The sequence below is a fragment of the Notechis scutatus genome, chromosome 5, assembly GCF_049901735.1.
Source record: "Notechis scutatus isolate UNSWTSFEM ecotype Mainland chromosome 5, rNotScu1.2, whole genome shotgun sequence".
Taxonomy (NCBI): Eukaryota; Metazoa; Chordata; class Lepidosauria; order Squamata; family Elapidae; genus Notechis; species Notechis scutatus.
This window is the reverse complement of record NC_142013.1, coordinates 114,942,356-114,957,902: the sequence shown is the minus strand read 5'-3', so window position 1 is coordinate 114,957,902 and position 15,547 is coordinate 114,942,356. Positions and strand designations below refer to the sequence as shown.

At 45.7% G+C, this 15,547-nt stretch overlaps 1 protein-coding gene across 1 annotated transcript in view; it reads left to right on the top strand.

Moving 5' to 3' along the window:
* CTBP1 (C-terminal binding protein 1) overlaps positions 1-10,012 on the top strand; it is a 60,468-nt gene extending 50,456 nt beyond the window's left edge. The window contains 4 exon segments of the mRNA XM_087967599.1: positions 1,703-1,830; positions 7,017-7,134; positions 8,753-8,784; positions 8,787-10,012. Coding sequence (XP_087823725.1) covers positions 1,703-1,830; positions 7,017-7,134; positions 8,753-8,784; positions 8,787-8,938 — 430 coding nt within the window. The 3' untranslated portion in view covers positions 8,939-10,012.
* Positions 10,013-15,547: the final 5,535 nt, after the last annotated feature.

The window sequence follows — 15,547 nt, the reverse complement described above, 5'->3', positions numbered from 1 at the left end:
TTTCCCCGAAAATACAACCTACCCTGAAAGTAAGTCCTAGCTTGATTTTTACACATGTGCCCAATATAAGCCCTACCCCCCCAAATAAGCCCCAATTAAGATGCCCAGCCACTCCAGAGTGGACGGGTAAAAATTAAGCTAGGGTGGAGATGGGTATGTATGTGTGGAGCTGCCCTACCACTTACCTTTGGACAGTCATAGCCAGGCCTTGCATACCCCGACACCTGCCTGGATGGCCCATTTCTTCTGCTGCCGGCAAGGCTGGCAAGGCTTTCCTGAAGGCCTCTGGAGCTGATAAGAAAGCTCTGGATCGATCCTGAGGCTGCAGAGGCCTTCAGGAAAGCCTTGCCGGCTGCAGAAGAAGTTCCTGAAGGCCCCTGACAGCAAAAAAGAGGCCGGGGGTGATGCATGCAAGTGAGGTTAGTCAGTGGAGGACTTCCTCCAAAAATAAGACCTGGTGCCTTTTTGGGTGGCAAAAAATATATAAGACAGGGTCTTATTTTCAGGGAAATATGGTACACATCTCTTGTGTTGCAATAATGTTAGCCTACTTGAGTGGTTGGTTTTTTTCTTAATTGCATTTCTAGTACTCTTAATAAGACAATGGAAGGTTTCTGAGTTTTTCACACTTACGACTGTTGCAGCATTCCCCCGTCTGGTCACGTGATCAAAATTTGGCCACTCAGCAACTGGCTCATATTTATGACAGTCGCAGCATTCTGGGCTCATGTGATCCCCTTTTGTGATCTTCTGACGAGCTGAGTCCAACCTAAACCCAAACCAAAAAACACCAACCCAACCCCCCCCCAACCACCCCACCCCCCCCCCCCCCCAAACAAAACCCCCCCAAAAAACCCCCCCCCCCCCCCCCCCCCCCCCCCCCCCCCCCCCCCACCCCCCCCCCCCCCCCCCCCCCCCCCCCCCCCCCCCCCCCCCCCCCCCCCCCCCCCCCCCCCCCCCCCCCTCCCCCTCCCTCCCTCCCTCCCTCCCTCCCTTCCTTCCTTCCTTCCTTCCTTTCTGTGATGACCCAGGGTGGAATACAAAACAATCACAGTCACAGAAAACAGGTGAAGCCCCTTTTATTCCTTCACTTTGCTTCCTCACGTGCCGGCACATATGGCTCTGCGTGCCACCTATGGCACGCATGCCATAGGTTCACCATCACGGGCATAGGTAGTCCTCAACATGCAACCATTCGTTTAGTGACCGTTCGAAGTTAAAACATCACTGAAAATAGTGATTTTAACAACTGGTTCCTGCTCTTACAACCATCACATGATCAAAATTCAGAGGCTTGGCAACTGGCATGCACTTATGATGGTTGCAGACACCTGGGGTCACATGATTCCCCTATAAGGCGACGAGGGAATCTAGATTCACCTAATTCCTTAATGACCGGGGGATTCACTTTTGCCACCGTGGCAAAAAAAAAAAAGTTGATATAAAATCGGGCGCGTCTTGCCAAATCACCGCCCTTGTGTGGCGACTGAAATCCTGGTCCCAACGATGGTCGTAAGTTGAGGACCAGCCAGTTTTGTAAGCTGACATGGGAGCTGTGGTTGAATTTCCAACTGGCCCCCAATCAGAGCTTGAGTGTGTTAGGTGAGATCAGTTTGCAGAAGAGATGCAGGCAGGCAGAAGTTTCATGCGAGAAGGTCTAATATTTGGGTTTTGTTTTTGTTTTTCGTTTTGCTTTCCTCAGCTTTAGCCAGGGGCCCTTGAAGGACGCCCCGAATCTCATCTGCACGCCCCACGCGGCCTGGTACAGCGAACAAGCCTCGATAGAAATGCGAGAGGAGGCGGCGAGGGAGATCCGGAGAGCCATCACAGGTGAGCATCCTCCAGGTCTATGGAGATTCTGTCCCAAAGGGGCTTTTTTGCCCAAAAGGCAACTTCTTGGGTTTTTCCTTGAAGTGGTTTTGCTTCTCATCCCAGAAGCTTCTTCAGTTCTGAAGAAGAAGAACTGAAGAAGCTTCTTGGATGAGAAGCGAAACCTTTTCAAAGGAATGTCTATGGAGATTCTCAATCTTCCAGGTCATGGTTGTCCCCAAGGTGCTTTTTTCCTTCCTTCCTTCCTTCTTCCTTTCTTTCTTCCTTCCTTTCTTCCTTCCTTCCTTCTCTCTCTCTCTCTCTTCCTTTCTTTCTTTCTTTCTTTCTTTCTTTCTTTCTTTCTTTCTTTCTTCTTCTTCCTTCCTTCCTTCCTTCCTTCCTTCCTTCCTTCCTTCCTTCCTTCCTCTCTCTTTTTTCTTCTCTCTCTCTCTCTTTCTTTCTCTTTCTCTCTCTTTCTCTTTTTCTTTCTTTCTCTTTCTCTCTTTTTCTTTCTTTCTTTCTCTCTTTTTTCTTTCTTTCTTTCTTTCTTCTTTCTCTTCTTTCTTTCTTTCTTTCTCTCTCTCTCTTTTCTTTCTCTCTCTCTCTCTCTCTTCTCTCTCTCTCTCTCTCTCTCTTTATTTCTCTCTTTCTCTCTCTCTCTCTCTTTCTTTTTTTCAAGAGGCAACTGAAATTTCTTGGTTATTCTTTGAAGATGTTTCGCTTCTCATCCAAGAAGCTTCTTCGGTTCTTCTTCTTCAGAACTGAAGAAGCTGCTTGGATGAGAAGCGAAACCTTTTCAAAGGAGGTGTCCATGGAGATTCTCAGTCCTCCAGGCCACGGCTGTCACAAAGGTGCTTTTTTTCAAGAGGCAACTGGACTTTCTTGGTGTTTCCTTTTTCTCCCCCCCACCTAACATCTTGGAAGTAACATTTTATTAAATGTTCAGTGCATTTGACAATGTTTGAGCAAAGAAGTCAGAAGCCGGAACAAAGCACACAATCCTGCGAGAGGGAAGTTAGGAGCAGTGAGAAAGAAAGGAGAATGCATATTTTCAAGGTATTTTAGGATTCTAACTTTGTAGTTCGAGACAAAGGGGTTTGTTTTTTTTTGCATCTGGTTCCATCATATATTGGAAGCGCTTGGGTACGATGAAAGCAAACATTTGATGAGTCTTCCACTCTTCCTATTTTTCAGTAATCCTTTCTCACAATTACTGGCTAATAATGCAAGTATTTTTTTTTAAAAAAAGAAAACAACCCACAAAGCAAGCCGTATTTGCATGCAGCACACAGCTCCGGAAATGAAGAAGCTTCTTGGATGGGAAATGAAACATCTTCAAGGAAAACAAAGAAAAACCAGTTACCTCTTGAAAAAGCACCTTTGGGGCATGTTCTGTTAAGGGACTTCCTTGGCCTAATGTCCTGTGTGGTTGTTCTGCCTTCAGCAACACCGAGCAAATCTAGGTTAACTAAAGAACCACACTTTACTAATGGTAAAATTTAGGGTCAATTCTAACGTGCAGGGAGAGATATAACCTGTCTCAAGTTTTCTTATTTTGTCCATCCTTCATATCGCTTGTTCACAGAAAATTAGAGGAGAACTTGGTGTCCTAAGGATTTGTGCAAATTGTTGTGCCAAGGGTTCCTTTGTCCAAAAGTTTTGAATCAGGCAGGGTTCATCCAGATATCAACCCCTCCAAAGCGACAAATTTTGAAATCCATCAATATTCTGGAAATGACTTAAAATTATCCTTCATAAAGAAGGCCTCAGATGTGCTATGAAGGGGTTGCCCCATATAAACATGGTGAAGAGTATATAAACACAACACCAGGCATGCCAAGGGAATAAGACCATTTGTTTATTTAATAATTACCCTTCCTGTCATAGTTGGACAGTGTTAGGGTTTGCAGCAGAAATTCAAGTCCGGAAAACACACACCGATTCAACAGGATCATTCACTTCTTTATAAACATAATAACACGAGTAAAGTTTACAATACCATTTGTAGATTCTTTCAATGTAACATAACACAAACAGCAAGCTGCAGCTCAGAGCAGAACTCAGTTTCAGCAAGCAAGCAAGTCAAGTTTCTCTCTCACTTCTCAGCAAAGCACACAGAGCCAAACCACACACAGGCTGTCAGCTCCCATTGGCTAGTCTGTTGCCATGCTTACTTTGTTAACCATGTCTCTGCCAGTTAATGAATATACTCTGACAGACAGCAATAAACGGAGCTTCTAGCCCTCTGTGAAGAACGAATGGTGGTCCAGTTCCAGAATTTTTCTCACTGGGGTAGGAGAAGACCCCTACTATGCATTGCTGGCCTTAGTGAATATAAAGGGCCAGGTCAGTGTAGATACAGGAATTCCTTCAGCCTATAGACCAGGGGTCCTCAACCACCGGGCCACGGACCGGTACTGGTCCGTGGAGCACTCTGTACCTGGCCGCAAAGAGAAAAAAAATAAAAAAATGGCGGCTTTCTTCGCCTTTGATGAATGCTGCTGGGATCGGGGATCAAGGACACAAATGAAAGAAGGGGAGGGAGGAAGCAACCGAAGCCTGTCCTGCTCTCTGGCTCAGCGGCTTCGGTTTCCTCCCGCCTCGTTCTCTCTCAGTCGCTCTCTCGCTCCTCCACCAGCCCAGGAAGAAACTGCTTCAAAGATGCCGGGGTGGTGGCTTTCCTGTCACCGCAGCTCCTCCGAAGCGCCCGTTTACCCCCACCCGCCCGCCCGCGCATGCTTCAATTCAGTGCTCCGTTCTGCCTGCCTGCCTGTCTGGTTGTTTGAGAGCAGCTTCGCTGAGAATAATAACTATTCGCCTCTTTTTATCAGCCGAAGCTGCTCCGAAACGAAGGCAGGCAGGCAGGCAGGCAGAACGGAGCACTGGGTTGAATGCTGCGCGAGGCAGGGTGGGTGGGGGGTAAACAGGAGCTTCGGAGGAGCTGCGGCGACAGGAAAAGCCACCCCCCGGCTTCTTTGAAGCAGTTTCTTCCTGGGCTGGTGGAGCAGCGAGAGAGCGACTGAGAGAGGAACGAGGCAGACACCTGAGGGAGGGAGGGAGACACCTGAGGGATGGGGCTGAGGGAGGCAGGGCCGAGGCGCTCCCTGAACTTGGTGGTTTGCTGGCAGGCGTTTTATTACCCGACTAGGTAACAACATCAGATGTTACCTAGTCAGGTAATGAAACGTCTGCAAGCAAAACCACCAAACTCAGATTCTCCCCCCCTCGGTCCTTGAAAAAGTGTTTGTGCTTGAAACTGGTCCCTGGTACAAAAAAGGTTGGGGACCACTGCTATAGACCACTGTTTCTGAACCATGGCAACTTTAAGGCATGTGGACTTCAACTCCCAGAATTCATGGTTGGCTGAGAATTCTGGGAGTTGAAGTCCACATGTCTTAAAGTTGCCAAGGTTCAAAAATGCCACTCTGTAGGACCTGAAGTTCTCCTGCATTCCTCTGGCGGGTGAGGACAACACTGTCAGCCTTGAGGCACTCGGAACTAATTTCCTTCCATTGAAAGACCAGGAAGAAACTTTGTCAAGACTCAACCACGGAGAAGATCCGAAACCCAGAAGAAAAGTACCATGGGAAACGATTGTGACTTTATGTAGAAGATCTACCATCTACCCTCCTTGGGTTACTCTGTTGATTCATGGCTTTCACTGCCATGACCAGCAAAGGGTTGGCTGGTTTTAGAAGTAAATGAAGCTACTCCAATGAGCTTCAGATTTCCTTTGCTGATGAGTCTAGATAGGCTCTTCGTCTGAAGCCCAGACAGAGAATGCCAAGACCGGTCTATTCTCCAACACTTCCTGTGTTTATGACGCATTTTGTTTCCATAAGGCATTGTGAGAATGAGACAGCCCTTTTTCTATCCAGAGAGAACGGAACTTGGCCCTCATAATATTTTGAAGAAGGAGAAATAAGAATGCCAGTGTCAACTCGTAAAACATTCCTAGGCCTGTTTTCGAGTTGCCATAAACAAGGGAGGTGGGAATCTGAAGGAGCAGTACCGCAGTTTAAAACCAGAAGTACATTTCACACTTATCTTTAAAAGATTGTAGCTAGGCTAACTGTCACGCCCCTGTTGGAGTCTGACTCTGAGGGAGAGGAGGAACAGCTGACAGGGACTGGAAGTGTGGCTCTGGAGGTTGTGGAGGAAACTGGGGAAGACCCAGGCCCATCCCCTCTTCACCCTAGGGCACACAGGGAGGAGCAGATAAGGGAGAAACGTGAATGGTGTGGTCTACGGGGGAGGAAGGGGCCCTGATCCCCTTCATGGGCTGCAGCTGTGAGGACTGTTTAAAAGGACAAACTGCTCATGGGCCAGTGCTGGAAGCAAAGCGTGAAACAATTCTAGTCTTTCAGTTCTTATCTGAGTTTTGGCGTCCTTCCCAGTGTGTGTATTCCAATATCTGTGGACATCTTCAAGCCCTTATCCTGCCTTGTCTCATTAATTGCTTCAGTGTGTTGTGTTGTTTTTTCTATTTGTATGTATTTTGAGTTTGAACAGAAGTTCTTCCTTTTCACAACTGTTTGTGGGAGAGTTTTTTCTCCAATGATAATTGGGCCTTTGAAGCCAAGTTGAAGGAATTAAAGGGCCTTCCCCTGTTTTTGTGACTTTGTTGCTTTTGTATCCCACCCTGGGTCATCACACTACCAGATTTTCTGCCCCTGAAAATCCTTCATTGGAGAACAGTGATTGATGACACCCAGCCTATGAACATGCTTCATTGGAGAATATGATTTATGATACACCCAGGGGGAGGGGGGAAACAGGGTCACAGGGGACTGTAAATTACATATGCCAGAGTTGGTTTCATTTAGGTTAATGCCACATGTTGCTCCTAATAAATCTTTTGAATTCTTTTGAAGCTTGGCCTGAGTCTCATGATTTAATTAGGGCAGTCACCGGAACCCTGACAGCCAGCTTTAAAAAAAATCTCAGCACAAGTTGTGTAGGACAACCGCAGCAAAACAAAATGAACACCAAAGTATCTTGCAAGATAATCTGGATCGTTCATCTCTTGTTGGAGCACAAAAGATGAGACATTTTAGCCAGCTTTGGAGAACACAAGAGATTGTGTGCAACAATAGTGATGGTGTCAGCTGTGGCCAAAAACATGTTGACTGTGCTTTTGTCACACACACACTATTCCCATAGCACCAGCTGCAATGTTTATGTGGTGATATCTACCTCTTCCCTAGGTCGTATTCCAGACAGCCTGAAAAACTGTGTCAACAAAGAACATTTGACCACCGCTACACACTGGGCGAGCATGGACCCTGGAGTTGTTCACCCAGAGCTTAATGGCGCTACTTACAGGTAGGGCAGCTTCAACTCTGGTTTCCATCAGCTCCCATGGACTCCAAAATGGGAAACACCCATTTTCTACTTTGGGATGTTCTACCACGTCACAAAGACCTTAGATGTCCAAGCAGTAGATGAGTAGGTGGTACAATCGAGGAGAATATTTGTAGCTCAGGGTTGAACTGTGGAGTCCTTGGTGCTTTCTGAGCTTGGCTGCTTTCTTCTAGACATTTCAGTAGCAAACTAGGTAACGTTATCAGTGCCAGTTGGTTGAGGTTTGTCTACATGCAAATTCCTCCCGGTTGTGTACTCAGTGAAGTGTTTGAAATCCAGATGTGGCACCAGTGGGAGACAATATTTGAAGCTCAGGTTTGAACTGTGGGGTCGTTTATGCTCTCTGAGCTTGGTGGTTTTCTTCCAGATGTTTCATGACCCAACTAGGCAACTTCATCATGATGTTCCCTAGTTTGGGTAATGAAACGTCTGTAAGAAAACAAACCCACCTCAGAGAACATCTTGCCACCCTCCTCCTCCTCCTCCTCCTCCCCATCCCCTTTTAGCACTGATGATGTTATCTAGTTGGGTAACGAAACATCTGCAAGAAAACAAATCCAGCTCAGAGAGCACCAATAACCCCATAGTTCTCCTCCTCCTCCTCCTCCTCCTCCTCCTCCTCCTCCTCCTCCTCCTCCTCCTCCTCCTCCTCCTCCTCCTCCTCCCCTCCCCATTCTCTTTGAGCACTGATGATGTTACCCAGTTGGATAATGAAAAGTCTGCAAGAATACAAACCAAACTCAGAGATCACCAAGGACCCCATAGTTCTCTTCCTCTTCTTCCTCTTCTTCCTCCTCCTCCTCCTCCTCCTCCCCATTCTCTTTGAGCACTGATGATGTTACCCAGTTGGATAATGAAAAGTCTGCAAGAATACAAACCAAACTCAGAGATCACCAAGGACCCCATAGTTCTCTTCCTCTTCTTCCTCTTCTTCCTCCTCCTCCTCCTTCTCCTTCTTCTTCTTCTTCCTCCTCCTCCCTCCTCCCTCCTCCTCCTCCTCCTCCTCCTCCTCCTCTCCTCCTCCTCCTCCTCCTCCTCCTCCTCCCATTCTCTTTGAGCACTGATGATGTTACCCAGTTGGATAATGAAAAGTCTGCAAGAATACAAACCAAACTCAGAGATCACCAAGGACCCCATAGTTCTCTTCCTCTTCTTCCTCTTCTCCTCCTCCTCCTCCTTCTCCTTCTTCCCTCCTCCTCCTCCTTTCTTCTTCCTCCTCCTCCTCCTCTTCTTCTTCCTCCTCCTCCTCCTCCTCCTCCTCCTCCTCCTCCTCCTCCTCCTCCTCCCCATTCTCTTTGAGCACTGATGATGTTACCCAGTTGGATAATGAAATGTCTGCAAGAATACAAACCAAACTCAGAGAGCACCAAGGACCCCATAGTTCTCTTCCTCTTCTTCCTCCTCCTCCTCCTCCTCTCCATCCCCTTTCTAGCACTGATGATATTACCTAGTTCGGCAATGGAACATCTGCAAGAAAACAGACGCAGGGTTTGGACTTCTCCAGATGCATTTCAGCTTGGTTGAAACCCGCGATTCCCATGGAGGTATAATGCCCCCCACTTTCCTCCTCCTCTTTTAGCAGGTACCCTCCCGGTGTGGTGAGCGTGGCTCCCCCGGAATCCCCACCGCGGTGGAAGGCATCGTCCCGAACGCCATGCCCTTATCGCATGGCCTGCCTCCCGTCGCTCATCCGCCCCACGCTCCTTCTCCCGGCCAGACGGTGAAACCGGAAGTGGATAGAGACCATCCCAACGACCAATTGTAGCCTACGAGAAGATCATTCCCAAGGTAGATGGTGGCAACTTTTGGAAAGCACGTGGTGAAACATTCGGACAGGTGCTGAACCACGAGGAGGACCTGGAGACGGGTCCCTCACGTTTTTAAGGAACTGGTCCCGATACGCAGCATCCTCGCGAGCAGCAGTGGGAGCGATGATGGAACGATGATCTGAAAACTTTATTCCTCCATATAAAAATGTAGTTTGTCCCTGTCCAGTGACCCGAATCACAAATTTTCTGTATTCCTGTGGGTTCTTTGTTAAGCCAGAGAAGTTAGTAGTTAATTATATCATGAATGTACTTTGTCTGTGTACAATTTTTAGAACATTAACCAAGGTTTGTTTGCTCCATGGTCAACTACAAGAACAAAAATAAAAAATAAAAAAACCACACACACACACACACACACACACACACACAAAGAGAGGCATTTGACAAACCACTTTAAAAAGTTGAAAACTTTTTTGTTTTTGTTTTTTATATATGTTTAAAAAGAAATGCCCCAAAATTGAGGCAGTTGATGAAACTTCTCAGGATAACTCCCACCCACTTATTTTTCTTTCTTTCTTCTTTCTTTCTATGCCATACAGTGCATTGTTTTTTTACCTTCTTGTCTTATTATTTTATTTTTTGTTTTTTAGAATAATTTAATAAAATGCAAAAAAACCTCCCACCTTTCTCCTGATTTTGGCATAACCCGCCCCAACATTTCAGAATGAAGATGTTTGAAAGAGATTTTTGAGGTGCAAATAAGAAAGTTTTTGTATAAACAAAGGTCATACTTTTTGTTTTTGTCACCAGTTAAAGTATATATTATTGCTGAAGTGCAGAGAGAGAGAAAGAGAGAGAGAGAGAGAGAGAGAGAGAGAAGAGAGAGAAAGAGAAGAGAGATTGACTGAGAAAGGCGTACTAGAGTTACCGAAAAGTAGAAAAAATATTTCATTGCCTACATCAACTCCTTCCCAGTAACGTAGTAGGCTAGCAATATTTTGCGTTAAATCATGTTTGTGATTGTATCCATTTGTATGAATTATTTTAAAGAAATAAAAATTCCAAACAGACCACACTTTCTTAATTCCTTTTTTTTAACGTCATTTATTTCATAAGCACATTTCCTTTTGGCGTGGCTTTCCTAGAAATTAAACAGTATTAAAAAAAACACCAGGTTTTTTTCTTTTCTTTTCCTAATGCAGGCTGGAAAGAATATGTGTTCTCGCCAATTTCTAACAGAGAAAATTGGAAGGAGATTGGAAACATTGCAAGTGGGAGTTGATTTTTAATGAACAATAATGTCAGTAAAATGTTTTAGTTTAAATAAATAAAGCAAATAAGAATTTTAGCCTTCTTTTTTCCTACATATTTTGCATGTACGTATGCTGGTTGAAAATATATTATTTGAAGTATAAATCAGATGTCCTTATGGAATTTCCCCCCCATAAAATCTACCCAGCTTACATTCACACACCCCAAGTGAAGGTTAGATCCATGCTTGGCAAACCCAAGTTTGCTTCCTTCAACAGTTGGAGGTCTTTTGTGAGGTACAGGGTCCTCAAGATGGTCTTGACATGATGGTCACCAACAATGACCATCTCAGGACCTCAGAAGTTCTTTCTCCTCCCTCAACACTTCTTCCTTCCAACGTCCAATGGATTGTGCTTCAGTTGAGTCCCTCCGTTACCACACCATTGATTTGATTTCCCTCCAAACCAACTCAAGTGGAAGGTCCTGGAATTGATCAATTTCTCGAGCTGTAGCCCCGTGGTTATTAACTCCACTAAAAAGATTGATTCTTTTCAGCCATAATGTTCAGGAACTCTTTATATTGGTTGAAATTTTTAATCTTCTGGAATTTTATAGACGGGCAAGTATAAAACCCTTTCAGCTGGCACATGCTGAATTCTCTGGCACGATGCTTGCATCCCACACTATTGTTACTATGGATTGCAGTTCTCTGGAAGCAAATTTGGGGATTTTGCTTCAGAGATGTACGTGGTAATTTCACAAAGAGACAAAAGTCGGCCGTGCTTTCATTCTTCAGGAGGCAACTTCACGATGGGCTTTTGAAACTTTTTTTCACAAGTGGGGTCTTAATAACTATGCTGGATGGATGGCTAGCAGTGTCCATACTACCTAATTTAGTAAAAGCCTGAATCTTGAAAACAATTCCCTGAGATTCCACAAGATGGCCAACTTAGAACACACAGTTAGAAGGGACTTTGGAGGTCTTCTACTCCGACCTCCTGCCCAAGCACGAATCCCTTCCTTCCTTCCTTCCTTCCTCCCTCCCTCCCTCCCTCCCTCCTCCCTCCTTCCTTCCTCCCTCCCTCCCTCCCTCCCTCCCTCCCTCCCTCCCTCCTTCCTTCCTTCCTCCCTCCTCCCTCCCTCCCTCCCTCCCTCCCTTCCTTCCTTCCTTCCTTCCTGTGATGACCCAGGGTGGAATACAAAACAAACACAGTCACAGAAAACAGGTGAAGCCCCTTTTATTCCTTCACTTTGCTTCCAAGCTCCAAATATCTTTGACGGAAGACAAAAAAACTTCCACACAAATAGTTACAAGAAGAAGGAAAAAAGCAACACAAACCAGGTAAGATAAGGGCTGGAGGAGGTCCACAGATAACACACACTGGGAAGGACGCCAAATTCAGAGAGGAACGACAGACTAGAGATTATTTCCACGCTTTGTTTCCAGCACTGGCCTATACGCATGTCCGTCCCTTTAACCAGTTCTCACAGCTGCAGCCCATGAAGAGGATCAGGGCCCTTTCCTCCCCCGTAGACCACGCCATTCACGTCTCTCCCTTATCCTCTTCTCCCTGCGTGCCCTAGGATGCAGAGGGGGTGGGCCTGGGTCCTCCTCTGACTGCTCAGCCGGCCTCTGCCCTTCCCCAGCCTCCTCCGCAACCTCCGGAGCCACACTTCCACTCCCTGTCGGCTGTTCCTCCTCTCTCTTGAAGTCAGTCTCCACCAGGGGCATGACAACTGCTCTTCAGAGCTACCAGTTCTATAGAACCGGGCCAAAGCAGTAGCATCCCACCCCTGGTTATACCATCATGCCATATCCTCCTCAGGCTTCCCCATTAAGGCATTACATACCAGTCCCAGTTACCAAGTCTATTGCTAGGCCCAAAATATTGTAGTTGCACATCGTTTCTAGATTGAGGTAGGTGTCAGCTTGGAAGCCTTTTTTTTTTTTTTTAGGCTTCTGGGCTTCCACGTTCAGTGCCTGGAAATTTGGGAGGGAGGATTTCAAAGAGCAGTGGAAGATTAGGCACAACAACATCCCTTTCTCAGAGAGTCAAGGACAGGTTGCCCTGCACCTGGAGGGGAGTGACTGGGGATAGTCTCCAGTTGGAACGAAGTAATGATTGGACCATGTGAAGAACTATGGGGTGCAGGGGTTGGATTTTGGATTTTCTTTGGGCGAGAGAAAACCTGGAAATCTCAGATTAGGGATTTTCCTCAGATGTGCCAAGATGACATCTCTAATAAAATGGATCTTTGAGAAGATGACAGTCTTGGAGTCTTTTAATCTGGAGCTTGTTAACTTGGAACGCTGACATTAACCTGAATCTGGCAGTAGGATCTGGCACTGCAGAAGGCTAGAATAATTCACTGCAAGACGACTTTTCCACATTTCTCCTAATTACATATTTCTGGGAAATATGGTCTTGTCATTTTATTTGAAACGTGTGATAACTCTTCCCTTAATAATTGTCATTTTATGTCCTCATTTTTTTCCATATTTACCACAAAGATAATGTTAGAAAAAGACTTGCTCTGGTTTGTGCTGTCACACTAAGTTGCTTAATCAAGGGATTTGCAAAAGTAGGGTTTTTCAACATTGGGCAAAACTATTTTTTTTTTTTTTAAAAAAAAGCTGCATAAAAAATCCTATGGATAGTGAACGTAATATGGAAAAATTATATGGTATAAGCATAGCATTTGGCCAGCGTAAAGAGTTTGCTCCTCAGAGGCCCAGCAGAGAAGGTAGGTAACAATTCACAATAATATTTAACCCCCAAAGCATGCAGAAAGGATAAAATCAATTACACTGTCTTTTGTAAAAAAAAACAAAAAAACACTGCCTTTCTTTCATATTAGTTATGAGAGTTGAGAATAAATGGAGTCAGTCAACTTGCAACATAAACCTACTTTCCTTCCTACGTCCTCCTGCCTTCCCTTCATCTTTCCTTCCTTATCCTTCCTTCTTTCCTATGTCTTCCCGACCTCCCTTTCTTATCCTTCCTTCCTTATTCTCCTTCCTTCCTTCCTTCCTTCCTTCCTTCCTTCCTTCCTTCCTTCCTTCCTTCCTTCCTTCCTTCCTTCCTACATCCTCCTGTCCTCCCTTCATCTTTCCTTCCTTATCCTTCCTTCCTTCTTTCCTATGTCTTCCCGACCTCCCTTTCTTATCCTTCCTTCCTTATTCTCTTCCTTCCTTCCTACATCCTTCTGTCCTCCCTTCATCTTTCCTTCCTTATCATTCCTTCCTTCTTTTCTATGTCTTCCCGACCTCCCTTTCTTATCCTCCTTCCTTCCTCCCTCCCTCCCTCCCTCCCTCCCTTCCTTCCTTCCTTCCTTCCTTCCTTCCTTCCTTCCTTCCTTCCTTCCTTCTTTTCTACATCCTCCTGTCCTTCCTTCATCTTTCCTTCCTTATCATTCCTTCCTTCTTTCCTATGTCCTCCCGACCTCCCTTCCTTATCCTTCCATCCTTCCTTCTTTCCTTCTTTCCTACATCCTCCCATCCTCCTTCCTTCCTTCCTTCCTTCCTTCCTTCCTTCCTTCCTTCCTTCCTTCCTTCCTTCCTTCCTTCCTTCCTTCCTTCCTTCCTTCCTTCCTTCCTGCATCCTCCTGACCTCCTTTCTTTATCTTTCCTTCCTTATCTTTCCTTCCTTCCTATGTCCTCCCACCCTCCCTTCCTTATCCTTCCTCCTTCCTTCCTTCTTTCCTATGTCCTCCTGCCTTCCCTTCCTTATCTTCTCTTCCTTCCTTCCTTCTCTCTCTCCCTCCCTCCCCCCTTCCTTTCTAATTTCTAATATTTCTAATATGTGATATCTTCTACAGAACAGCCATCCCATGACATCACAAGCCAGATTTCTCTTTCCTGTGACTTCTTCCTGCAAGGCATCCTAGTCAACACTCCCATTTTCTCAGGACTCTCCCTCTTGCCCTTTTCCTTGTAGTTTCCATGGCCCGAGAAGTGCACGCAGGAGTGGAAGCTCCTTGCTCTCGCTCTCCATTTCCTTGGCATCTGGAGAGCTCCCCGGGGGGGGACTCTGAGACCATCCGCCTTGACTGGAGAAATAACTCCAGGATGAATCTTACTTTGGAAACCTACTCAAGCTGCATGTGCCAGATGGCCTTTCATGCTTCAGCCTTACGAGATCTCCTCCCTCGGACATGATTAGAAAAACAGCCCAGCAATGTTACAGTTCTATCATGTTGGCTTCTTCACATAGTTCATCAACTCTGAATCACAAAAGCTTTTCCTAATTTTCCTTTAATTTCATTGTACGAGATACAATGACAATAAAGTAAAGTAAACTAAACTTTACGTTTATCTAAAAATTCACAGTGAAGCTGCCACGCCATTTGCAAAATCTGACACAGAACATAGAATCACAGGTTTCAAAGAGACCTTCAAGGTCTTCTGGTCCAACCCCTGCTTAACTAGGATACCCTAAACCATTCTGGATAAATGGTTGTCCAGTCTCTTCTTAAAGGCAGGGGTGGGATTCTACCAGTTTGCACCTATTCGCCAGAACCAGTTGTTAACAGTCTAAGCAGTTCGGAGAACTGGTTGTTAGAAGAAATTACTGGGCTAATCCTGTAAGGAAGGCAGGAAGGAAACATTCTGGTGTTGCTTATAGAAACTGCCTCTCCGTTAACCCTTATTACATTTTTGGCAGGACTAGACTTCCTATCTCAGGAACATCTCTGGAGTTTTTTTTCCCCTCCTTTGCTGGTACTTTGCTTGTATGGAGTGACCATTCAAAGTTACAATGGCACTGAAAAAGGTGACTTATGATCCTTTTTCACACTTATGTCTGTTGCAGCATCACCACAGTCACGAGAGGCCAGGCGAGGAGATGCGTGCCTCGATGTGAGTGATATTGAGTTGGCCACGCCCAGCCAGTCACATGACCACCAAGCCATGCCCACCACCAAAGCCACACCCACAGAACCGGTTGTTAAAAATTTGAATCCCACCCCTGCTTAAAGGCCTCCAGTGTTGGAGCACCCACAACTTCTGGTGGCAAGGAGTTCCACTGGTTGACTGTCCTCATTGTTAGGAAGTTTCTCCTTAATTCCAGGTTGCTCCTCTCCTTGATGAGTTTCCATCCATTGTTTCTTCTCTTGCCTTCATGGGCTTTGGACAATAAGTTGACGCCCTTCTTCTATGTGACAGTCCCTCAAACATTGGAAGATGCTGTCATGTCCCCCTAGTCCTTCCCTTCACTAAACCAGATCTACTCAATTCCTGCAAATGTTCTTCATATGGTTTCTCTTCCAGGCCTTTAATCGGGGTGGGATTCTAGTGGTTCGGACTGGTTCTATAGAACCGGTTGTTACGATTCTGCGCAGTTTGGAGAACCAGC